Genomic DNA, 27,463 nt, shown 5'->3' with positions numbered 1-27,463 from the left:
GTTTTTTTTTTTTCTGTTTGTTTGTATATATTCTTGTTTTTGAGTAAAGCTCCTCATGACTAGATCCCTTTGTAGCAATTTAATCTCATTCCTGGGTGTCTATAGAAAAAGAAAAAGCACTGTACATGAAAACTATAAGCATTCTGTATTTTGTGCAAAGAGTAGAAAATGTTCATGAAGTCTCCAACTGTGAGAGCATACTGCATGTGAACAGCCAGGTCGGGAGAATCTCCAGAGCAGTCCTCCCGTAATTATCTAGATATTATCTGGAGTGCATATGTCAAAACGGCTATAGTAAACTATAAGAACTCCACTTGTACCATTGTAGCATGCTTATGCATTCTAAGGTGTTATCCGACAAGTTTAAAAAAAAATGTTATTTTTTAAACTTGCATCAGATATAAAGAAAAGTTACTTTTAGGTTTATTTACATTCGTCTTTGCAGTTTCTTTTTTCTCATCTTTCTTAGTTTTATTTCACATGACATTTTTCTGTGGAGTGACCGTGACAGCTGAGACTTGCAGTTCTGTTCTCAGGATGTGTCCCCCTAATGGCCCATCAACATTCCATGCTTCTTTGTGTGTATGACAGTGCTGTGTGGATAAGACTGACAGACAGAAAGACAGACCGACTTACATAGACAGCAGCAAATCAAACTCAGTGCTGCTTCAGTCAGACAAGGAGTTGCTGAAATAAAATGCTTCAGGCTCGGCACTAAAGGGAGAGAAATTTATCATCTCAGGGATCTGTGATGAATTTCACCAGAGGATGATGTATGAAGGTGTGTGCGTGTGCATGTGTGTGAGTGTGTGTGTGTGTGTGTGAGTGTGTGTGTGTGTGTGTGTGTGTGTGTGAGTGTGTGTGCGTGTGTGACATTATCACTGCATGACATTCTAAATAGGCCTCATTAAGCTAATGTCATTAATTAGCCAGATGTGCTTCTTCAGATACACCGTGAGTTGTAGTCAGAGAAGGTCACTGGTGAGGAAAAACTTCACGATGCACCTAAATTATTGCTTCATTTATACACTTTGCTGCACAAATGTTATCTGATTGCCTTATTAATATCTTCAGCAGCCGATTCCAGCAGATTTGGTGTTTATTTGTTTCAGACTGTGAAGGAAGGAGAAACTGAATGGAAAGTAGAGAGAAAAACTTGTAATATTTTCAGATGATCTTTCTTTGCTAGATCTGCTATGGCTGAGCCTGAGCCAGTACATAAGCTTTTTGAATCAAACTGAACATACTTATGTTAACCCATTTCACAGAATCATTCTGATAAACAAGCTGTTTTATGTGGTTTCTTTTTTTAATCAGCTCTTTTCAATCCCGTTTTTCAGGAATTAATCTGCCTTTCCTCGATCATAGAAACTGTTTTCCTCTCTCACTCTTCTGCCTTTAGCTAAACACTGTCTTCGGGATAAACAGCAAAAAAAACCTTCAGTTCCCAATTAATTTAAATCATCTCTAATGACTTAAAGAGATTCTTCTCTCCTACCTTCCTCCATCCATCTCTTACTCCCTTGTGTCTTAACTTTTCCTTATCCCCATCAATCATTTCCACCTCACTTTGTTTGCATCCTACTCTGCTTCTTTTTTTGCCTAATGTGCTCCATCTCTTTCTCCCTGCTCCCTCTTTCTTTCTCTCGTGCGCCTCTATACAGGGCGGTGGTTCACATCCAGGTGGATGACGTCAACGAGTTCAGCCCTGTGTTTCGAGAGCTGCTCTACAAGGCATCAGTAACAGAAGGAAAGATCTATGACAGCATTTTACAGGTACATTGATCTTACATTTGAACATAACCCAACCAGGCTCACTCATAAATGTTTAAGTCAAGATGGTTTAATAACTCTGCAAAAACACATCCAGTTTAAAATGTGAGATATTTCCATTACCAGTATTCCATTCAGTGTGTTTAAACTGGGAATGACACAGTTTGTTTTGCTGTTTCAGGTGGAAGCTTGGGACCAAGACTGTTCACCACAGTACAGCCAGATCTGCAACTATGAGATTGTCACTGCAGGGACGCCATTTGCCATAGACCGCAATGGTGAGTGTGTGGGTTTATGTGTGTGTTTGAATGTGTCTTGGCTGAATCAGAGACTGGACTGTAGTTATAATTGCTCATGTGATTAGGAGAGACGTACTCTGAGTCTCCGAGAGAGAAACTAGGAAGGCACAGTTTGATTTCCTGCCGGCTGGAAGTATTCAATTTCTTACACTGCAGGGCCATTACTGGTGAGACTCTTATTAGAATTGTAATGTAGGTCATGAGAACTGGAAGGTGCCAGTTTTTGTGTTTTTATAGTATAATACCAACTCATGAACAAGAGCAGAAACTTTAACATCAAGTTAGCATAATGTTTCCTGAATTAATTCTAACCCAAGCCTGAATCGAACCAAAGAAACAAAACTATACTCTTTGGATAATAAATCAACTCTTTTCAATGACAATAGCACTTAAGTCTTCAAGAAATAACATTAATACTTTTTGATGTTTAATTTGACTTACATGTTTAATTAGTATTTTCTGAGGGTAATGCAAGGCCCTATTCTGTTTTCCTCTTAAACAAAACGTAAACCTTTAATTAACTTAATGGACCTCGCAGTGAAATTTTCTTCTCTACCTTCTTTGAACCTTACTTGAGATATGTGTTAAAGCAGTGCTGCTTTCATCACACTCAAACACAAACAGAATGGTTAATGAACTGATAAAGGCAACAAAAGCCATTCTCAGGCAAAATGTTCATACCTTCTGTGTATGATCAGGGCCATCTGAATATCATGTGAGCATGAACAAGTCTTTACTAAAGATAGACATGAGAGAGAGAGAGAGAGAGAGAGAGACGCCTGAACCTGGAGATGAACAGTGAAGCAGACAGTCAACACTTTAAAGAAACAAGGATTATTTAACTAAAAGAAAATAATATATTTCAGTTTTTTACAAAAACTGCTATAAAACTTTATTTTTCTCTATGTGAGGTAAACATTGCACCAGAACTCCTTTTTAAAGACGTACAACAAACAAATAACAGTACAATAGTTCATTCATCCAATAATGTTGTGATCTACATAGCAGCCTTTTTATCAGTTTATTCTTCAAATGTAACTTGACACAGATCCAACTTTCTTTGGCAGCCTCTTCTTTTATTTTGGGTTTCTGTTTTCTTGTGTTTGTAGCTTTAACCTGTTCTAGTTGCCTGGTGGAGAGCAGTAATGTATTTGTGATTGAGAGCTATTCTGAGCACATCATATGTACAATTTCAGTGTTGGGATTTGTGCTGCCTTCTCCCTGAGCTTCCACGTCCTTCAGTTTGGATTACACTGCTCTTCTGATCTGAGAGCAGCTGTGTAATCCAAACTGAAGGCAGGCTGCAGGTCTCTGTGTGTCAACTTCTGCCAATAGATCAGACAGTGGAACACACTGATTCTTTATCTCTCTGGGGGTCATACTTATTAGTTTGTCTCGTTGCTCTTTGAGTTTGACCTCCTGTTCTTTAACTCACCGTACTTTACAGTCTGATTAGTTTGATTTGATCTCCTCTGGGGCACAATGTTATGTTTTATGAGGAACTGAAGACACAGCACCTTCTTTTAGATCCATCTTTTAGAGCCATTGTTGAATTTTGAACAGTAGAGATAAAATGATTGCTGTTAGCACTTCTATGTTATTACATCTCTCTGCTTAACTTGATTACTTACTGACTTACAGACTTGTTTAAACATAGTTTGTTCAAAAATCTTCTTTCTACAGAATATATTTCCCTTCTCCAAGCAGGGTGTTGATCACTTGTGTTAAAACACCTGCGAGGTGTAATTCCTCCTCACACATATAATCTCTAAATTTTCAGCTCAAGAAGGAGAATGTGTATCTTCTTGTGACTCTGCTTATACCAGAAAGTCTCTGTTAATTGTATTTTGCACCTTTTTTTCCCTGTTGTTATTCGTATGTAAGGAAATGCCATTTACATATATAAACGTACTAAACAAAAGCTAGAGCTGCAACTTACAATTATATTCATCATTAGTTAAGTTGTGCTTTACTTTTATGATTAATTTAGTCTAGAAAATGTCTAAAAACAGCACACCAAACCCCCTTAAAACTACCCAGAGATAAGGAAAGTCCAGTTCAACAAATTCTGGCCTGGGAATCACAACTTGTTAAGCAGCTAAATGCTTTTTAGGGTTGAATAGGCTTCAATTACTTTCATCCTGGAGATCTAAGTACAACTCAAGAGGGACAATGTATCTGATTTGATTGTGTGAGCTAAATTCTAATGTGATGGTCCATCATGTAACTAATAATGTACATTTTTTTCCCCCGTTATCTCAACACCAAATTTAACAAACCTCAACCATATGTTTTACTGTTTTTTAAGAAAAAACATTTCCCAAAACACTGAATAAAAGATTTTCTATACTGAGAATAATTTTACAAAGATCTGTCCTTTTTTTCATACTATTAGCTTTATATAAAAATAGAGAGCTGATCGTGAGCTTTTTCACATCTTTCACCCATGTTAGCTTTTTATGTCACTTTGCTATTCATAGAATTGCTTTAAACTGAATTAAATGCTTAATCATTGATCAAAATACTTAGTTATGTTTATTGTTTACACCGAATGATTAAAGGCTTTATATGCGTTGTCTTTATCATGCTCGTGTCTTCACACTGCATGTCAATTTACCCGAAATGAGCGTGATCTAGAAACACAGTTAAGCAGTGAGTACAGTATGGTATTCTTCTTTTCTCTAGTCCCTCAATTAAACAACTTTTATCTGCGAGGGGAGGAGTCAGCCGCCATCCCGCCGATGTCAACAAACTGAAAATATGACAGACAGTGGGACTCCCATTGTAGACAGTCATGACTCACAGAGTTATTTTCAGACCTTGATTTCTATTATAGTTAAGTGTGAAAAATAGCATATAAAGCCTTTAACTGACTAATCATTACAGCTCTTTAGTAACCAAACTTACTGAATGAAAATTGATATGTCACTCTTTGAGTAATTTAATGAATGTGAACAGATATGAAGAAGCTTTATTTATTTAAAGGTGCACATTAATGAACATAAACATGTAAATGTACCAGATTGTAGCCATAGACTCATTTTCATAGGTAGTACCTTGGCAGATTGTTGATACACATGTATACAGATATAACCACAATGACAAATAAAAACCAAACAACGATGAATGACAAAACAACATCAGAATCAGAAATACTTATTAATCCCAGAGGAAAATTCAGTTGGCATTGTCCAAGATGCAATGCAACTTAGTTAGCATCCTCCTCTCTGACACCACCGTCAGAGAGTCCAACTCCACCCCAATAACGTCACTGGCCTTACGGATCAGTCTGTTTAGTCTGTTGGAATCTGCTACCTTCAGCCTGCTGCCCCAGCACGCAACAGCAAAAAGGATAGCACTGGCCACCACAGACTCGTAAAACATCCTCAGCATCGTCCTGCAGATGTTAAAGGACCTCATCCTTTCGGAAGTAGAGTCGGCTCAGGCCCTTCTTGTAGACGGCCTCGGCGTTCTTAGACCAGGTCAATTTATTGTCTATGTAGACTCCCAAGTATGTGTAGTTGTCCACAATGTTCCAGTTCCTTGGTCTTTGCCAGGTTGAGCTGGAGATGGTTTTGCTCACACCATGCGACAAAGTCACCCACCGCAGCCCTGTACTCAGCCTCCTCACCCTTGCTGATACGTCCAACTACAGCAGAGTCATCAGAAAGCTTCTGAAGATGGCAGGACTCTGTGTTGTAGTTGAAGTCCGTGGTGTAGAGGGCGAAGAGGAAGAGGAGACAGGACCGTCCCCTGTGGGGCCCCAGTGCTGCTGACCACTCTGTCCGACACACAGTGTTGTAGACGCACATACTGTGGTCTGCCAGTCAGCTAGTCCACAATCCAGGACACGAGAGGAGCCTCCACCTGCATTGTTGTCATCTTCTCACCCAGTAGAGCCGGACGGATGGTGTCAAAAGTACTGGAGAAGTCAAAAAACATGACCCTCACAGTGCTGTCCGGCTTGTCCAGGTGAGCGTAGACCCGGTTCAGCAGGAAGGTGATAGCGTCCTCGACACCCAGTCGGGGCTTGTACGCGAACTGGAGAGGATCCAAGGGGGGCTGACCGTTGGTCGGAGCTGATCCAGGATGAGTCTCCAGGGTCTTCATGATGTGGGACGTCAGTGCCACCGGTCTGTAGTCCTTGGCGTCGCTGGGGCGCGGTGTGTTTGGCACAGGAACGAGGCAGGACGTCTTCCACAGCACCTGACGATTGTGGGCTGTGAGGAGGCGGAGGGGGGCTGTGGGGTGGCTGGTCGCTGCAGGTAGGGACCTGATGAGTCAGTTGGGTGGTGAACAGGGGCCATGTCAAATCTATTAAAAAAATAGATTCAGTTCGTTGGCCCTGTCCACACTGCCTTCAACTCCTCTACTGCTGCTTGACCTGAAGCCTGTGATGGTCCTCATGCCACTCCAGACCTCCCTCATGATGTTCTGCTGGAACTTTCACTCTGGAACTGGCCTCCCTAATGTTCACTTCTAGGACCCCCTGTATTGTTCTCACCTCCTCTTGATTTCCATCTCTGAAGGCCCTTTTTTTGGTGTTGAGGATGGCCTTGATGTCCTTTGTTATCCATGGCTTGTTGTTTGAATAACAAAGGACAGTCCTTGCTCGAACAGTGCAGTCCACACAGAAGTTGATGTAATCTGTGATGCACTCCGTGAGCCCGTTGATGTCCTCTCCGTGGGGCTCGCAGAGTACTTGCCAGTCAGTCACCTCAAAGCACCCCTGCAGTGTGATATAGGCCACCTCCGACCATCTCCTCACTTTCTTCTTGGTTGCAGGCAGCCTTTTAACCAGAGGTACATAGCAGGGGGTGAGGTGAATCAAGTTGTGATCTGGCATTCCCAGGGGGGGAGGGGAGAGGAGCCGTATGCGTCCTTTACATTGACATACAGCAGATCCAGGGTCCTCTCTCCCCTGGTTGAGCAGCTGACATACTGGGTGAAGTCAGATAGCAGTCAGTTTGGAGTCTGGTTACGACGGCGTGAATGACGTTACATGCCGTCATCGGGTTCGCAGAGGGAGGGATGTAATCAGCCAGCAGAACAACGTGTGAGAGCTCCCTGGGCAACCAATATGGCCAGAGTCCCACAGCAAACAGTTCAATGTCCGGGCCACAAATACGTTCTTTAATCGTAATGTGACCAGGATTACACCATTGGTTGTTAATGAGAACGGCAAGCCCCCCGCCCCTTCTTCTTACCGCTCCCGGTGGCATCCCGGTCGGCCCGGACAGTCTGGAATCCGTTGATGTCGGGAACATCGTGATGCAGCCACGTTTCAGTGAAACACATCAAGCTGCACTCCCGATACTCCCTCTGACTCCTTATTTACGCCATTACCTCATCCATCTTCTTCGCCAGGTACCTCACGTTACCCATGATGAGAGTCACAAAAGTGACAAAGCTGGAGCATTCCCTGACTGACAGTGGTAAGCTGTTCCATAATGTGATCCCTTTGAACGACAAAAACACTTTGATCAAACGTGGATCGAGAACCTCGTACTGTTACTCTGCTTCACACCAGCTGTGGATCACATAGTAACTGTAGGAGACTTTAGTAGGAAGTGTCTGCCTCTGACCTTAGCACCTTTCTTCCTCTGACATTTCCAGCTCTGTTCTCCTTTTTTCTCTTGTGCTGTGCTCTGAACTGATTCCTTCTGTACTTGCTGTTCCTCCTCTCCACTGGTCTCCCATCTTTTCTTCCTCTTTTCTCTCCTCGCTCTCTCTTTCTCTGACAGCCATCAAAGTGACAGCCTTTCATACAGCTGAGCCTTCAGATGCAAACAACAGAAATAGCTTCAGCTGGCCTGTCAGGTCCAAAGACACACTGTGACGACGATGACTGATGCAAAAAAATATTAAAGGAAATAGGAATAGGACATTATTTGAAGCCTGTTGTTTATCTCCAAGAACATCTGTATTAAAGCCTCACTTATAAATAATGTGATTAATCATATTCTTGAAAGGATTTTTCTTTCCACCTTGATGTTTTTCTAGCTATACAGTATCCTCTCCGCTGCATTGTTAACATCGAGATCAGTCAGTGCAGCAGAGTTTACGATTGTTACACCAGTCTTCCTTGGATGTATTCCCTAGCGACTCAATTTAGCTCGTGTATTTTTTCATACTTTGCCGGTCTCCTGAAAAACATGCACATCTCTATACTTTCACACTTTTAACAGCCGCTACTGTCAAGTGATCATCATACTGCAGTTTCTCTCAGGTCAGACCTTCTAAAACATAGCAGGAATTCATCAATGAAGGGAATTCAACTTCCATTGACTTTACAACATAAAATATACAGTACGCACACTGATGAGACAATTCTGATGCATTGTACCACGGCTAAAATCAATTCAAATCTGCTGAATGTTGCAGCTCAATGCATAAATATTTATTTCTAGATGAAGGTTGTTTACATGGCATCAATTCACAAAATGTCCAGTAATCAATGGAATACATCAGATTCTCTCTCTCTCTTTCTCTCTCTATCTCTCTCTCTTGATAGGCCTTCCTCTTTTCTTTTTGGATCTGTCTGTCTGTGTTTGCGCTTGTTGTCTGCTTTGATAAATATCCAGCCATAACCTCTGTTTGCTACAGTTGAGTACATCTTAATACACCTGGGGCTGCTCCCACGTTTCAAGATTTATTCTCTTCTGTATCTTTCATTCACATAGTATTCAATCCTGCAAAACTCTCCTGTTCCACCAAGTTCATATTTTAAGTTAATATATAGACTGAATACCAAGTAACTTATCAACCCCCTGGGGATTTGTTCAAATGTGCAAATACATTTGCTTTTTGTCTACCGATCGAAATCCCAGATTCTACCAGTTTGTAAACATGGCTTGGAAATATCTCCAAAGTTATTTGACAACAAGTTCACTCACAGACGTCATTCTCAGAAAACGATGTATCAAACATCGGTTTCTGAGAGCTTATTTATGCACTTCTAATATTTCTAGCACCAGAAAGACCATTAGCAGCTATAACGCTCCAGATTACTCATATTGACTCAATTCATTGTCTCATTTGATTGCTGTTAAGTATGCTTGACTGCTTTTCACAATAACATAGCATTTAGATGAAGAGACTGTCGTACCTCAGTTAGAAAGGAATTCAATTTTATATAATTTATTAGTCCTTTTACTTGCAATTTAAGGCAGGCAATATTTGATACATGAAATCATAATACACACACACACACAAACACACACAAGGTCAATGGAAATGGTCTTAATGACACTGACCAACATTATTCAACACAATTAGTGCACATTATGTCAAAAAGCCACATTCTCAACATTAAAGCTATTACCATATAACTCACAACCACAAGCCTCGACGATATTAAACATCTAGTTCAGTGCAAACAGCTTAATTCCTCCCACGAGGAGCATTTTGTTTTGAGGTGATTGATGTAAAAAGAAAAAAATCAATCAAGCAATTGGGCTTTATGTGCAATTAAATCGCGTAAACAATCAATGGGTCATTTAGTAGAGGAGTACCAGGGGGGATCAAGTGTTCTGAATAGAACTTTTTAGTTGGTAAATTAAACAACTGACTTAGGGTAACAGAGAAGAAGTCCAGAAGAAGCCAGCTTTATTGAGAATATTTGTTTCAATTCAGATTCAGATCTCTTGTTTTACTCTCGAACAATAATTTAAAGGTAGTTTCTGCTTTCTAGGTTAGCCTATTAGTCCTATTATTACTGTCTGTATTTGACCTTGTCTAGTGCCTGTGCGGTGAAGACAGGCCTGGAGCATCTCCTCTCTGTCACACTGTTTTCACTCTGTTAGCTGGTTGACATGTTAAGATAATCCATCGTTCAAATTTTACACTGGCTGTTTGCAGAGATGCTTCGACTTTTAAAAGCAGCACAGGCTTACTGGACCCTGAATTTTCACTTAAAGGCTTCAATAAGCACAAAGAGATGGATTTGTTTTCAGTGAACTGTTTCTTTTATTCACAGTCAGTCTTCGTTATTGCTCAGTGAATAGTGTTCCATTCTTTTTAAATGCAAAAATGAGGATAAACTGAATATTTCTTAAGAGTATGTTTTCTATTTGTTCTGTTTCCTTTAGGTAACATCAGAAACACAGAGCGGCTGAGCTATGACAAGCAGCAGAGCTACAAGATCATGGTGACGGCCTTTGACTGCGGCCAGAAGAAAGCAAAGGAAGATGTGGCGGTGCATATTGATGTCAAGCCTGTTTGTAAACCCGGATGGCAAGGTCAGAAATAAGAAAAAAAAACAGACAGAATGCTTTCAAAAGATCTCACTTTCTCAGGTCGTAAAATAAAAAGGTGTACCTATTAATATGCTGCCATACAGCGCCCTGACATCTTGTTTAAACATACTTAAATGCAAATGCAAAGCAATGGCATCAAAATTGGAGCAGGTGCAATTTCTGAGCACATCCTTTCCCTCGAGGGAATTTCTATCTTGTTTTAGCACAAACGTCTCTCGAGGAAATCAGAGGACCTGACAAAAACCTCCAGAGGGAAAGTAGACACCCCCCTCCCACTCCCCCATTCCTTAAACACTCTAGCAGCTTGGTGTTCGAACAAGTCCGTCTCCCCTGCTGCTTCACCTGTCAGAGCTGACAGCATCTTAGGAGTCAAGCTCACACAGGAATGAAAGAGGAAGACAGACAGAGACAAGAGGGGAGAGGAAGGAAAGGAAGGAAGAGAGAGATACAGAAGGAGACAGGATGAAGAGATAACTTAAGGAAAGAAAGACACAAACAAAGTTACAGTAAAGGAGGGAGGTTATCCCTACAGTCTTCACAGAGTTGGTAAAAGATCAGACCAGAATATATCTTTCTGTATGCTGTGTAGTTCATAAAACTCTAAACTACTGCAAAGCTGTGGCTTTTATTAAATGAAAGTTTCACCCTCAGTTAAAAGAAAAAAAAAGACTAATCGAAAAAGTGTTCAATTTTCAAATCTGGCTCTGCCACATCATATTAAATGAAATAATAACAGATTTTCAAGTTGTCTTACCCCATAAATCTTGAATTTATTGTGACCTAAGTTGCATAGTAGCCCAACAGTAAGTTACAAAATAGTTGTTTTGTAGGTAATGTTAATGATGTTCAAGCTGGGTTTGTCCAAAAAATGTGATTAACTATCCTAAACTCAAGGGCATGTCAGAAGTCTTCATTCAATAAAAGCAAAAGTCTAAATTCAGCTTGTTACTCTGGAGTGCAGTACCATTAGTAAGCTAGCAAGTTAGCACCCTATACTTAAGATGCCAGTCTATATAATTACCAGGTGCTTCCTTAGGTTGTTTTTACAATAAATACTAGCTAAAATACATAGGCACAACAAAAAGCGGCCTGCTAGCTGTGACATGGGACAGAGCAATACTGCTCTACAGAATGTATAACAGAATTGATAGATTGCTAATGTTTGAGAAAGTTACATTTTAACCATTAGAGCAAAGATATGAGTATACTTACTTTAACAAACATACAGTCCACATGAAATCAAACCTTCAAAAAATTCTTCAGAGCCTTACAGGTATGTGACTGATTTCAAGGGAAATCCACAATCATCATCTGCAAGGTATTCACTCCATTAATATCAAAAAAGAAATATGAGCACATGACATTTAACACTTCATATCTCTGGATAAACTACAAGGTTTTATTGGTTTAAAGTATATCTGACTGTTGATAAGCCAAATAATTTAATTTCCATCTACCAACTTACTCACATGCTGGACATCCTGCCCCATGTGCATTGTACCATTTTATTCTTTAGATAAAGGGTAAAAAAAAGACGATTTAGCTGGAACAATGAAACATATTGTTACAGACAGTCAGACTGTCAGTGCACATCACAGAGATGTGGAGACTGAAAAGGAGAGAGGCACTACAGCTCTGTGAAAGTGTGAAATGGCATTAGAAGTTTATGTAAATGTCATTTTTACTTGGTGTCGTAGGCGCTCTTAGGGGGCCATTGATTTTAGCAGAGTATGTCTTAAGATTGAAGGATTTTATTTTCTTTAAAGAGGTATTATATATATATAGAAAAACAGGCTGATTTAAAGAACAATAAAGCCATTTACAGCAATTTACCAGCTGGGTCTTCCTGCTCACAGTCAATGAGCCTCATTTTGAGATCCCTGTGATTTCACAGCTTTATTGACTTCCTGCAGTCGAGTCACAAAAACACACAATTGCTTTCAAACCTTGCTAACATCCTCATCAATGTTGCATAATTCTTTGAGATTTGGCTCATAAAACAGGCAATGGTGCATAATTCTGCTGTAAAACATTAACACACAGTGGCTTTAATCCATGAATAAAACATAAAGCAGTGATGCATTCAAATAGCAAGTCTTTTGTAAGTGTAACCTTATTTATCTTCTGTGGATAAAGGTCACCTGTGTTTCTGCCGTTCTTTTTGAAGAAGGCCCCCCGGCATAAATAGAGGCTAAATGTGTCCTGCTCCACCTCACCTCCTGCTCCTGCTCGCCCACCTGATCACAATTTGTTTCTCTTTTTCTCAATGTTTGTCTCAGTGGATTTGATACCATTTTCTGTAGGCTCGACGTGCCAGGTGTCCACCTACACACACACACACACACACACACACACACACACACACACACACACACACACACACATCCTTGTACACATTCATGCTTGTGAACCCGTATAACTACTGTGATTCTGAGATTCTTGCCCATTGAGGACAAATCTACCTGTGTAATGAAAATGTAGTCCTTTAGTCTCATTTTAAATTGACACAGGTAAAACTTACATGGAGAAAATCCCTGCAAATGCTTCAAAGTTGCCATCTTTAAGGCCACATATCCTCATTATAAAAACACCTGCAGAACAGCATATAGTTCAATTTCCATCACTTATCTGAGCTGATCAAATAATACTTAAAACCTGGAAGAAATGACACTAGATTTACAACGAGGGCAGGTTAGCAAAGATGAATCTTATAAATAGGCTTGAATGGATTTGTGTTCAATGATTCACATGCACTCAAAACTATCTACTTATTCATGTTCTGGATATCGGATTAGATCAAGTTTTCAGTTTATGCTGCCTTCGCTCAATCCCTTACGACAAAAAACTCTTAAGAAAGTCTGCAAAACACAAGTCATATACTTAACCTTTTCCAAAATGGTACGCATTCTAACATAACCTCTCAATGAAGTATATAACACAAAGATGAAAGCTAGCTCCATCCTCAGTGTCACAGACAGAGAGACTGATTTAAATGGATGTACTTTTATAAAGGGGAGATGTTGGTGTCTGCCATGTTTAACACAAGATGAACATCAACAGTTGTTTGAAAATGGCCCTACTAATTCAATCAAACACACATTGTTAATAGAAAACAAAAATGATTAAGAGATGCAAAAGACTCAAGTTCAAAAATAACTAACTCAAATGTGTAACCTTACACATTGACAAGTTCATTTTAGTGTAATGTGCATGATGACTAAAGGAGGAAATAGCAGTTATATAGTTGGAAAAAAAGTAATTGCTATATACTAACTATGAAACCAACCCTTATAGGTTGGAACAAGCGGGTGGACTATGAGCCAGGTACTGGGAGCAAACAGCTGTTTCCCAAGATGCACTTGGAGACGTGTGGAGGTCCCCTGTCTGGCGTGAAGGCGATGGTGGAGCTGCAGACAAATCACATCGGGAAGGGCTGTGACCGGGAAACATACTCAGAGAAGTCTCTGCAAAAACTCTGTGGTAAGTAGAGAAATGGAGAGAAAAAAAAGAAAAAGAAAAGGGATCTGAAGTCGAAATGATGGAGAGAGAAAGAAAATCAGCTGGCATGAGAAAGAAAGGTACTATTATCAAGTAGAGAACTTTCAGGGAGCAAAGGCTAGTAACACTAATGAACGACAAGGAACATTTAATTCAAAGGAGAAATTACCTCTTGACATCTTTGCCTCTGAAGTCTATTAATACTCAAGTTTCCATGCATATTTAATCCTGAAGACTATTTTGAAATGTTTTCTTCTTTAATTAAATTTCTGAACCTGACCTGTGAAACGTGTTCATTATTTTCTTATAGCCCTGGTACACAGCTATTTGCTGTTATACACAGTGTACTGTACACTTTTTAATCCTCACAAACATATTCAGATAAAATGTGCAATATGAATCATTCTAACTTCTCAGCAAGAGTATTCTCTCTGGAGTTTTATTTTAGATATGAAGAAAAAAAAGGCAAAGATCATATGTGATGAAAACATCTAAGATGAGACTGTACATGTTAGAATAAAAGGGGAAGCTTAAGAATGTTTTATAGTTATTATGGTTAAAAGTGGAATGATGATAATATTGATTGTAACATCTTATGTGTTAATACCACACATACCAAAAACCCAAAGCTTCTTAAGTCACTGTGGTAACAGATTATACTTCATATAGGAGAAAAATGCCGGAGAATAGGACTGTAGTTTCTGAAGCCTCCTCAAAGTGTCCTGGAAATCATTCTGGATTCATTGAGGAGAGTTTATTTCTATTATCTAAGTTCTATTTCTGGTCTGGATTTAAGGAGCAGGTAAATGGCAAGAGCTGACTGAAATTGGGATTTGGTGGCTGATACTGTAACCATCATTAAAGGGTCATCATCAGACAGTATTTTCACTATGGCTGCCAATTTAATTAAGTCTGAATGTAAATTTTAATTATATCACCCATTGGTCATGTTTTTATGAATACTACGACAGGAAGCTCAGAAAGATCTCAAACTCTTTTTTTTTTTTTTTTACCAGAAGCCACAGAATAGAAGTCAAAATAAGAGTGCTGTGTTTCAATATTTTGGTTTTAGTTAAAACTCCAACTGCGAAATGCTTAATTTTGAATTTAATTTTCCTTTTTGGCATTTTCAGACAATCTTACATCTCATCTTTATTTCATCATTGATATGATTACTAGTCAAATCTACAATCGTGTAATTTATTGAATAGTGTGTCTTGAGAAAAGCATCAAAAAGATGGATGCCTATTTTTTTAATGAGTGAGGGCTATGTTCTCTAAATCTTCAGTAAAGTGCTTATAATATTATCTTTAACTCATCACAAGGGACATGTTGGCAAAGCAAATATTATATTCTTTTAAGTAGAGCAGTAAGTAACCTTGGGTTTGTGACAAAAGCCTTAATCACAGCAAATCTATTTCTAAACTCTCACTGATTTACAGAGTTAAATGTGTCCTTCCTCATTGGTACTCAGAGAAATCACAAGGACATAAACAGACACTGTTTCTCTGGAGATTGATTTGCCGTCCGGCTGTCTTGAAGGTGTTGCCTTTTCTGACTGACACATCCAGGTGCAGCATCAGGCAGCACTGACCTCCTTCCTGCCCCCGGCCCATCCACAAACTGGACGGCGTCTCTGCTGACTGACAGCGGCCGAGAGAGCGACCTCATCTATCGATTCGACGGTCATCAGGCTGCTAATGTTCCGGATCACGTGGTGCCCCAAAACCTGACAGACCAGTTCACTGTAGCTACGTGGATGAAACATGGGCCCAGTCCTGGACTAAGAGCTGAGAAAGAAACTTTACTGTGCAACTCCGACAAGACAGGTGAGGAAACTGTTTCACACATGCTCGTTGTTGTCATGGAATTTACATTTGACCTTCAATTTTCCTGCATGTTAGCCACATTTTTTCTCCTACTTTACTTTTTTGAAGCATTGATGAACTTTTAACTCAAAGTGTCCATCAGAAACATACTATGGACAGAAGATGATCTAAAACATTCTTTCAAATATAATGAAACATGGACTGAAGCCCAGAATGGCAAATGCTTTTTGAAATGTACAACTCATTTCCCATTAAGTTTCTGAACTGAGCCTTCTGAACTGTGTAATTAAAGAAGCCATCTGCACATTGCATGTTCTCACAATGCTCTCACAGATGGCTTATTAGCTCAGGAAATGAGTAGCCTGATCTTGTGATGCAAAACTTCAGAGTTGTCTGTGTTGGACCATCACAATCGTTTCGACTCTTTTCTTTCACTTGAAACTGCTTGTTGAAGGATGTAAATGGCACCAAAAGGCTCAGGGGAAGGGACTGATCAACAACACAGGGCCATCCCATCATTCTTCAGAGTGAGCCTGGAAGAGGAAGGATGGCTTGAACAGCATCATGATGGTTTCTAAAACATGACAGCTTTAAAGCATCATGTTAGAATAATAACCATATTATTCTATATAACTTTATTTATATTAAATATTGCCAATCCTGTGTTATAAATTTGAAATGACCATGATCTCACGATAGGAAAGATTTTTGAGTCTTTTACATAAAATAAAACTTTCTGCATTTGAGAGATTCTAACTTTCTGCATTTTTTATATTAGTTATCATGTAGATATCAACATGTCGAATCTTCATATTTTTACCAGCGGCGTGTCCAGACTGTTTTCTCTGGTGTGGCCCTCAGGGGCACTGACTGATGCAGGGTTAGCATGAAGTTTGTGTGCACACACATGAATTGAAGACGTTTACCCTTTCCTCCACTAATTGTAACTACTTTAACTACTAAAATGTTATAATTTCGTTATCATACACATTATATATTACAGATGATATATTCTTCTACATTATTTTGAAATTATGTTTAGTTTTTCAGCTTTTTGAAATAACACTACAAAGCTGCAACATACAGTATATCTTAATTTTTAAGATTATATTTGAGGCTTTTGCTTTTATTTGGATAGGAGAGCTTAAGATAGACACATTCAGGATCCAGTCTGTGACCAGTGCATTGAGGCCTAAAGCTTCTGTAGCTCCATGGCACGCCTGCACTAATAACTGCGCCCTGCTACATATACCTTATAATCTTAAATCTTTAAGGATTCAATAAGAGTATGTGTGTAAGTCATAATTAAAAGTACAAATAAATGGAAATCTGCTGCATTCAAATGCAAAAAGTAACAATAATACTAGCAGCCTGTTGCAGCATAGCGCAAATAGCAGGTTTTTACAAGTCTTGCATCTGACAAGGAAAATAGCCAATCATTGTTAAGGATTTGGGGATGCCACCAGTAGTGGCCAATCAGATTTCAAGTGGGGCCCATGCCACCCCTGGCAACTCTTCTGGAAGACAAGCTCATCATTGTGAGACCCTTTTAACACAACCCAATAGTATGGACAGTTAATTACTCAAGTCATACTTGCTAAACTAACCCTTTTTAACTTTTATTGGAAAATCCAAATCATTACCTCAACTGTCCAAATGACAGCTTTGTCCTTTTGAAACGTGTGTTTATTCAAACTTATTTATCAAAGCAGAGCAAGTAGGACTCTTTCACTGCCTTTTTATGCAGACTTTGGTGGATAATTAAAAAAACACAAACACCAGCAGCATGTACTCTGTCAAAAGAGTTTCACAGTGTTTGGATGCTTCTTGAATTGCTTCTATACAAAAGCTTTAGCAACAGATCTGTCAGCGAACTGTTCTTCAAGTGCAGGCTAATGTCATGTCGAATGTGTGCTGAAGCCGAAAAGTTGCTTTAATCATTTTTTGAAATATTTTGATTTTGTTATCACTAACCTTGTTATGGAACGTCTTTTCTTATTAGTTACATTTGAGCAATTGTTAGTGAATGCCGGCTGGTTGGAGAGGGAGGAAGGTGTGCATTAACACCCCTGCCCCTAAATAGAAAGGTGACTGCAGCGCCTGTGAATTATTAGATGAGTCATTTCAGCTGGTGATGTTTTCCAGGTATGAAGCCATACAGTTTTAGACCGCTATCAAAAGCACCAAAAAGTGACTCACCAACCTCTTTGTCTAAATGTGTGTGTGTCTATTTCTTCCTGTTGCAGAAATGAATCGCCACCATTACTCTCTGTATGTTCACAACTGTCGCCTGGTGTTCCTGCTGAGGAGAGATTTCACTCAGATCGACACTTTCAGACCTGCAGAGTTCCACTGGAAACTGGAGCAGGTGAGAAGTGTGTGCGTGCCTGTAGGTGATTTTCTACAGCAGGTGAAGGGCTATCATTACTTGTATAGCAAGGCGAGAGGCTCTCCATTCTAATTACCAGAGGCCTTCCATCACTTTCTGCACGCTGGAGGAGATAAGAGGGCAGAAGACCCTGTTATCCTACACACACACACACACACACACACACACACACACACACACACACACACACACTGTTTAGTCATTGGTAATAGCTCACCTGCAGCAGATCTCTATTATCTGTCACACTTCTTGAGAGTTGTTAAACTAATTTGCAGTGAGGTTTTGTGTTCAGTCCTGGAGAAGTAAATAAAATTGTGCATGTGTGAAAAGGCTATGGGTCAGAAGATGGACCAAACAAACATACATTGAAAGTGAAAAAGTTGCAGCAAACTGTAGCGTGGGTCAGATTTCCCTCATCCCTCACCGACAAGAGACTTGACCCTGAGTTATGTAAACCAATAAGACGACGGCAGAGGATGTAACATTAAAAGTTATAGTCGCGCTGCATTCAAGTGATTAAAGCAAACAATAGAAAGATGACTCTCTCTGTACATTATGGGTAAAATGAACAGTGACAGATTCCTTTTTAAGAGCACTTGAGTTTTGCCTTTGTGTTAAGGGGGTTACAAACAATCATCAGTTCATTATGGAGTATGGCAAAAAGTTTAATTATTTTTCTTACTTCCACTACAGATGCTGGTATTCTCTGCTGACTTCATCCAATTTAATGCTGCTGCTTTTGCACACTTTCATTAAATCAGGTTTTCTGTCACCCAGAATCCAGTGTTATTGGAAGTGTCAATGTTGTCATGACTTTATAAACCGGTGCAAAAAATGTGCTAGTAGTTTGATCTCTCTTGAGCTGTATCCAATGAACCAATGATCCAGTAAATAGGCCCACCGTGTGTGTTATATCTCAAAGTAGATAAACAAGTTTTAGTAAACAAAGTGAAATCTGATTTTACCCCCAAAAAACTGCAGAGGCAGACAAGTGACTGTGGAGAGGGAAGGATTAAGATCTAACTCAAGGACACCTCAGTAATTCACACTCTTGAATGAGAATAATCCAACTGAACAGTATGTAGTCGCTCCAGCTCAGCAGGCCGTCACTGAGCAGAGAAAATCCTTCTGTGAAAAAAAAGAAATCCTTGCAGTCAAAATGATTTTTATGATAAGCCAATAAACTCCCTTTGCACGGGAAGTTTCTTTTTCCACACACTGCCCTGCGTAATTGTAATGGATAGGATGGATGGTAGATGTAAATGTAATCTAATCGCTTGCCCTTGGGACATACAGAATATATCCACCTCGTACTGAAATGATTAGAAAATGCTTCATAATTACAGCAAGCTCTCACAAATGTGTGCTCACTAAGAAGGGTTTTTATTTGGGTCTCTGGATGTGAGAGTGCAATGATGTATCATCATGTGCAACCTTTCTGAAAATTACTTTTGTTTTTATTTGTTGTTGTTTTTTTGTTTTTTTTGGCAACTTAAATCAAACAAAAGGCTTTAGTTCCTGTGTGCACACAGTGTGCTGTCTTTGCAATTTCTCTGCGCTGTTGGGTGTGTACCTTCTAACCAGGTGGTTGTTTTTCTAGGTCAAAGGGAGATTCACAGTTTTTCTCAGCCTAGTGTTCTTATCTCTGGAGGATCACAGGGACAGATGTGACAAAGAGAAGGGCCAGCCAAGAAGCAGACAGTTTTCTTAGCAAACAACCCAAAGACTTAGCTTTGACTGATCATTCTCACTTCTCCTCTGTCTCTCTCTCTCTCTCTGTGTTTTATTAATTTTCTCTCATTCTATCCCACACTCGAACACAGATGATATTAAAGAAAGCAGGGATCCCATTTGCTCCTTTACTTGGATCTTTAAAAGAAGCATGGAGAAAGCTTGTGGAGCAGTCAAAGAGAATACGTGATGAGTTACTCACCACTACAAATCACTTGTGCAGAGACTCTCATAAAATATAAATAGGAACTGGTCTGAAATAGCAGAGATTAACCAGTGTAGGGACATCTTACTTAAAACAAATGGACAACCGGAAGAGAAAAAAGAAATACTTTTAGCGCTCTTTAATCCTTTCCCTTGGATTTAGCTGCTTCACCTGCATATAGTATGACTTCTTATGATAGTATTTTATTGCATTTTAAATGATAATTCTGTGAAAAAGGAAACATGCAAACATTGAGGTGAAGATAGCAGTGCTGTAGTGGTTTCTGGATTTTTGTATGAAGTTCTATTGTTAGGAAATGTCTCTTGTGGCTGGATTGCATTATTGATTAAGGACTTCTGCCGAAGGAGAAACTTGTGTCTCTAACTTGTTTTACAATTGATTTCGGTGTGTGTGGGGGGTCTTAAAGCATCTGAGACTCTGACATCAAAACCTCATTTGTGGCTTGAAGCAGCATGCAGTGTTTTCTGGCGAAGAGAAGTGTAAAACCATGTGTATGAAAACAGTTGTAGCCTTGTATAAATACAATAATCTACTTGTATATTTTTGGCCCACAAACACACCACAACTTGTGATCTTAAAGGTGTGAGAACATTACCACTCACAAGGTGTAAACAGCACCAGAGGGGGGCTGTGAATGCTGAGTAATAACTAATCACTTTCTGATAACTACTATATGATAAGTGTTTAATAGTTATCTTTTTTTAGGGAGCATAACTAAAAGTGGCATTGTGTCAGATAGCTGTCCTTTAAGCATCTGTGAGGAGCAGTTTTTCGACTGGATTTATAGTTTCATTATCTTTGCTCTTACTGTTCTGCTGTGAGGAACTTTGATGGTGCTGTTTTGGGAAAATGTGCACTGACAAAATGTGCGTAATATGCAGTTAATACATGTACTTTATACTGTAGTAGAGTAGTTTATTACATGAATTAAATGTGATAAGAACAAGTTATACAATTCAGATTTCACGCTAGCATCTTTAGCATCTATACTCTATTTAAATAAATTGAAAAAAAGATAGCAATACTTAATTTAAACACCAAGAATGTGTCAATCCATAGAGTATAGAGATTCATATTATTTTTATTTCCAAGCATATTGTAGCCCTACAGGCTCCAGCCAGCTGAACAGTTATTAACCACACTGAACTCACGTTTGGAGTCTTAATGGTAACTCTTCTGCCTAAAAAAAGGATTAAACAAGGATAGGTGACGTTTATTGTACTTCACAAGTCCAAAAACCTCGGCAACAGCAAGCCTGCATGAATGCCAGCCTTGTTCATTTCCTTTCAGACGCCCCCCGCCTTGTGAACACTCATTTTGCATACTAGGCCAATTTAAGAGTTTGTATTTCAGTTTTGTTGTGCTTTTTAGTCTTGTTATCTGTATTAGGTCGGGTCGCTGTATTTGCAACATGATACCATTTTTTTGTCATGTGAATGAGGTTATCTTAATTCACATGTGTTTTCTTTTATTGCCAACACACAATGAGGCAGTCCTACACAATACAGCCAGTACATTCTTTTCAAACTTACTCCAAGTCTAACTTCTTACACATTTTATTTTCTATTATTTCAATAAAAGGTGAAAACTTGTCCTGTGATTGTTCTGATAATAGCTTATCTAAGCACAGGAGATGATGCTACAGAGCCTTGTTTAGAGTAGTGAGAACGAGCTCACAGAGCAGTACAGACTGTGGATAAAGGAGTGTGATGAACTGAGGCCAGAAGGAGAGGAGGGGACTTTGGGGTGTTACAGCTGCTTCTGTCCTTGTTCCTCCAGCACTTAGAAAGGACACTCAATGGCTTCCGCGGCAACTCCATTTAGCTCTATTGATTTTGCAATTCTTACTCCGAGTGAGGAGGGGTGGAGGAGGATGAGAGGAAGCTGGCAGAGAGAGAGGCTTTCATTTTGCAAGTCGATCGAACACACTGAAGGAATATCACATTTGACAGAAAGATGTGCAGGTATCTTTAAAAACGGAGACTGACTTATCTGTTAGTGTATAAGCACACACACACACACACACACACACACACACACACACACACACACACACACACACACACACACACACACACACACACACACACACACACACACACACACACACACACAGAGGATGCCTATTTACTCTCTTCTTTTTCAGCCCGGTAATGGACTACTAGAGGATGGATCACTCCTCTCTTAGCACATAATTCTCTTCCCCAGAGTCTAGAGAGAGCATCACTTCAACCCAGCTGTTCAATAGATAGTCTCTCACAGTTAAAAGGGCCTGTACAAATCATCATTCACTCTACTAAGGTCTTTCAAAATAAAGGATGGGAGGAATGCGTAAAACATGCAAAAAGAAAATCGAATTAAGCAGAGGGGAGGGAAAGAATAAACTTACATAGATTAGTGAATCAAGAGGAAATACAGTTTCACTTTGTGTTGCTTTCTTTACTCAAATTAAATATGAATAACCTTTAAGTCAACCGCCTTAGCGAGATAAGGAACAGGAGTATGTGCAATTTGGCCTTGTTCTAAATCTTTTGAAATAAGGTGCTATTTACTTTATTTAATTTAAGAGTGGATGGAGAAGGACAAATATCTAGAGAGGGGTAGAGTTGAAACAAAGGCGTGGTATTTTTCCTCAGCTGAGGCCTGAGATTTGTACTGAGGTACAATTCTTCAATCGATTGCGTGTTGTATATCACAGATAAACTTCCCAGTTTCACCAATTACCCGGCTCCAAACAGCTGCAGACACCCTGTGATTAATCATTTGTGTCTGGGTTCGATAATAAGGACTGAATGTAGGAGTAGAACAAAATCTCCCTCTTTGCTTGTCAGTACAGCCTCTAAACTGATCTGCCTTATCTGCCTATACAATCTGTGCCATATGGCTTGTTCGCTGTCCTGTGTAGACTCACAGCCTCTCTTTGTTTCTGAAGAGATTCATTGGATTGTGTTGGTGGTGTTCCCGTGTGTGCGTGTGTGTTTGTGGGTGTCTGCCTGTTTGTTGAAGATACCAGGAGAGATTGAAGTGCACATTCCGATATTACTTTAGATCCATCTCAAACACAAGAAGCCGTGTTAAAAGTTCTTAGTATGCTTGCAGGTCTCATAATGTTTATCAAGCTGTAATCCGTGAAGGTATGAGTACATTTTGAACTGTCTAACATAAAGTTTAAGTGTGTAAAGTGGCCTTCTTTTTAAAGAGGGAAATTAACGTGTAATCCACTCAGCATTTATTAAAACAATCTCCTTGAAGTGACATTTATTTTGTTTACTTCTGTTCTTGAACTTGCTGTATTTACTAACTTTTATGTATAATATTGTTTGCTCTAAATCACTTGGATTTTCCACGACATTACAAGGACCCAGCATTTGAACTCTTTTTGTGTAAAAGATCAAAAGCTGGCGATGATGGAAGATGTTCTGTGTTGCTCTGTTTGTGCAACAGATGAATAGAAAAAGACAGACAAGATACTATATATACAGTATATAGGCTATATACAGTATGTAGTATCTTGTCTGTCTGTGTGGGTGTGTTTGTGTGTCTGTGTGTAAGAGGAGGGGAACATTATCTGGTACTTATGAACCACTCTACAGGCATGCTCAGTGCACTATAAGCACTCCATAAGCATTCAGTCAGCACCCTAATGTATTGTCAGTTTGTTTTTTCCATCTCTTCATGTTCTATTTCAACTCCCTCCATTACTCCACTTTTTAAACTTTTCTTTTTCTAACTCTGCCTTCAATTTAGACAAAAGAAAATGCCTTCCATGCTGACCTCAAAGGTACAAATTCAATAGTTTCTCAATATTTTAATGCTGCCTTCACAAGAACTGGCAAGACTGATGAGACAACAGACAACAGACAGACAAACAGGAAGACGGTCGAACAGACAAAGAGAACAGAAACATTTCAAAGCACACCTACAGCTTGGTTCTTATTTAACCCTATTCTTCACATCTTTCTTTATTTTATTTTTCAGTTGTGATACAATCTCTGTGTCCACACTTTCTGCTCAAACTCCTGCATGGAGAACTTGATACAGAAATACTATTTTAGTATTTATTTATTTTAGTTTATGTACCAAACTCTTATATATTACAGTTATAGGTGTAACAGAGTCTATATAAAAGGTTTACAGCATCTTTTTGCCCTACACCACTATAACTCAGAAAGACTCTGCTTTTGGTTAGCATATTTTATGTCGAACATGCAGTATCTTGTTTTTCCTCTCTCTCTCTCTCTCTCTCTCTCTCTCTCTCTCTCTCTCTCTCTCAGTTTTTCTTTTAGTTTTCTTTCCTTTCTTTAACAATCCCTGTTATTCCCTGTTTCCACGGTGACAACTTATAGGCTGGCATCAAGAATGCAATGACATAGCATGAGCAGAAGACAGCAAAGCAGAGGACAGGAGAGGAATGAGAATAGGAACAAATAACATGAGAAAAGGAAGAGAGGAGAGGTGCATGTTAGGAAGGAGCAGTGATATGAAGGTGTGGTGTGGCAGGAGATGGAGAAGCTGAAAAAATACGTTCATACCAAAGAGCATGAATAGATGAGAAGGGTAGAAAAGGAGGATAATGGAGGCTAAAGCCAAATCTTCAGATTCAGTTGAATTATCTCCCAGTCTGTCAGTATGTTAGTAAACAGACTTCATATACTTCAGGTGAAAAAAACTAATAGTCATGATTGATTCTTCTAGTGACGAGCAAAGATCAGGGCTTGTAAAAACTGTTGAGTGGTGTTTATCATATAAAACAGAGGGTAACACCTTTATATATCGTTTGTATTGATATGAAGAAGTCTCCTTCCAACCCAAATCTCTCCAGTGCATCAAAATAAACCTTACCCTGTTAAAGGGCTTCTCCACAGCCAGCAGAGTGTCCTCATTATTCTGCTTAGGTCAGCAGATGTAAATGCCTTGTGGCTGTCTGTGAAAAAGGGACATGTTAGATTTTTTTTCTCCCAAGCAAGATGCACAACGATTTTTATCTGAATTGTATAACTTATGTTTGCTCAAAGTAAGTTTTGTAATCGTTTCATTAGCAGCAGGCAAAGTCTAATTGTTTATCCAGAGATCCTTTAGGTCAGAAACTTAATTCTGCCTCCAGATTCCACAGTATTTTACGGGTCCGATTGGCTCTTATCTTCTGTCTTTTGTACCGATGTAATAGCCTCTCGTAAGTACACTGTGGCAGATTAACCACTAGATAGACAGGCTTATCTCTTGTGTTTACTCTCAGCAATAAAACACTGGTATTGCATGGTAATATACTCAACAGAGGGACTCTCACTCTGGATAAGGTGGGGTTTAATCACCAGCATCTGCAAGTAGAATTTTATATTACATACTATACTATATACTATTTATAGAATAGAAGTAAGGAGGGTGGTTACTGTAATGAATCAAATGATCATAGTGTAGTGGATATCAACTTCACAGTGCTAAACCCTGTCCAATATACTTAAAACTTTGCACAATCTAGATCAGCAACAAATTACTCAATTTGAAGTGGAGCTGACCAGTGACATGTCAAAACAAACTTTAATAAATGAATATAATAAGAGAGCAACACAGTAAGGTCTGGAGGAAAATGATGGAAAAACGATTCTATATGTGAAATATTAAAATGTAAAAACATTGCAGAATGGCCTTTTCCCCTGTGGAGGAAGTACACAGCTGTCTCTTTTCTGTTTGTGTTTTATCCAAGATAAAAAAAAAAAAAGAATCAATTGTGTTAACATTTGCCCTCGCACTTTTGGAGTTTGAGGATGCCTCAGGGAAACTCCTCACCTCTCCTTCAAAGTTGACCTTTTCACAGCAGACGTTGTTGACCTGTAAAAACGGTAAAAGCACAGGTTAACAAACTCTGGTAAAGGTGGCTCTGTTCCATTGTGAGCAGCATGCACACAACATCAACACTAGATGCTGGATCTGGCTCACTTAAAGTTTAATACACTTCAAAAACAAAAGATAAATAATCCTTTGCTATTCTTTGGATTAAATGCCAAATTGTCTGTTTTTAAAAAAGTATTTTTTTAAATACAGCAATTACACATGTTTTCTATTTCACAGAAAGCTTTGTTAACAAGTCAAAGTTGGAGAAAAAAGTACAGCTATATAGAACTCAATAAATGATTGTTGAATGAAATGTTGAATTCCCTTTACCTTTTTCAGTCTCAGGGTCTTGGTGTTAGAAGTAATACCTGTGCTTTTCTCTGACAAGTCAAATGTGTCTGCTGTGAGTTATGGCCTTAAATGTGCAACAAAGTCTTCAGAAAAGGTCAGTTTATGGCTTCTGTGTAGGAGTGTTGTTGGTTAAATATTTGAGTATCAGTCAGGAAGCGGGTTTGCTCGCCCTGGAGAGGCTGTTGTGATTCACCTGCTGAAATCTTTCAATTCAGTAATCCTTTTGGCATTTTCTGAAAAGCAGCTGCTCATTCTGTCAGTCGTAGTTTGTGGATATAGCTGAATATTGTGCTCCTTCAGTGAACTGTAGCATTCAGCTGTAAAGGTAAATTGCTGTTGCCATTTTCCACATTTCTCTGAAGGCACGTTATGTTTACCTTTTTTGGCTTCAAAGATTTTCCTTCCATTAATTACTGTTATGTATCCATAAAGAAGAAATACTTTGGAAGTGCTTGTACCAAATATCCATATTCTCCATATTAGCACATCATGTGTCCTTCCATGAACTAGTTTTCAAAATATTTCATTTATTGTGTTGGAAAACAGCAATTTTAGGGAAATGGAAGGGGCAAAACATGTATTTTGAAATGCATGTTTATTTGCAGGAACATGGTCTCAGAGTCTCTCTATTGCTACAGCTGTTTCTCTCTCGTTCACTGTTATGGGATTCAGTTCATTGTAAACAGGCCTGCAGCCTGCTCGGGGACCTGCTCATTACAGTGTTTCATTGTCTAGTTGCAGAGGAGAAATACTTTCAAATTCCCCCTGACTGATGTCCCTTTAGACCTCCTCCTCCGAAATGTTAAGTGTACTGCTAATGGTATGGACTAATGATGTGTGTGTGTCCATGTGCTGGCCTGTGTGTGCGTTTGTAAATGTGGAGGTTAGATTAGTCAAGTTCACACCATCAGTATGGTTAACAAATTGGATTCTGGACTGGATTCAGGGCTTTAACGGCAGAAGTCAGGCACAGTGTCTGCACATAAATAGCTGCACTGCAAGCCACTCAATAAATTTAATCTCCAACAAGAGGACTTGTATCTTCGCCAACAATGTGTGTAATACTTACAAGTTATTGTGTACATCATAAAATTATATGACGTATCTCTTCAAGTATCACGCATTATAATCTAATAGACATGCACAGAAAAGCCTTCCTGGTATAGTGTTAAACATGCAATCACCCAGCATGCATTTCTAAAAGAGCATATAGAAATAGAGCAAACTGTTTGTTCATGTCATCTATTTCTGCTATTCGGTCCAGCCCCAGTTATCAG

The 27,463-nt window shown here is 39.2% G+C and overlaps 1 protein-coding gene across 1 annotated transcript in view; it reads left to right on the top strand.

Annotated features, from left to right (window-relative positions):
• Positions 1–27,463, top strand: part of clstn2a (calsyntenin 2a) — a 152,204-nt gene that overhangs the window by 107,998 nt on the left and 16,743 nt on the right. Inside the window, exons 4-9 of the mRNA XM_020644452.3 lie at positions 1,665–1,776; positions 1,955–2,051; positions 10,163–10,312; positions 13,625–13,810; positions 15,400–15,657; positions 17,904–18,025. Coding sequence (XP_020500108.2) covers positions 1,665–1,776; positions 1,955–2,051; positions 10,163–10,312; positions 13,625–13,810; positions 15,400–15,657; positions 17,904–18,025 — 925 coding nt within the window. The remainder of the gene's footprint in view (positions 1–1,664; positions 1,777–1,954; positions 2,052–10,162; positions 10,313–13,624; positions 13,811–15,399; positions 15,658–17,903; positions 18,026–27,463) is intronic.

Source organism: Labrus bergylta, chromosome 4 (genome assembly GCF_963930695.1).
Source record: "Labrus bergylta chromosome 4, fLabBer1.1, whole genome shotgun sequence".
NCBI lineage: Eukaryota > Metazoa > Chordata > Actinopteri > Labriformes > Labridae > Labrus > Labrus bergylta.
The sequence above is the reverse complement of the archived record's forward strand: the minus strand, read 5'-3'. Positions and strand labels throughout refer to the sequence as shown.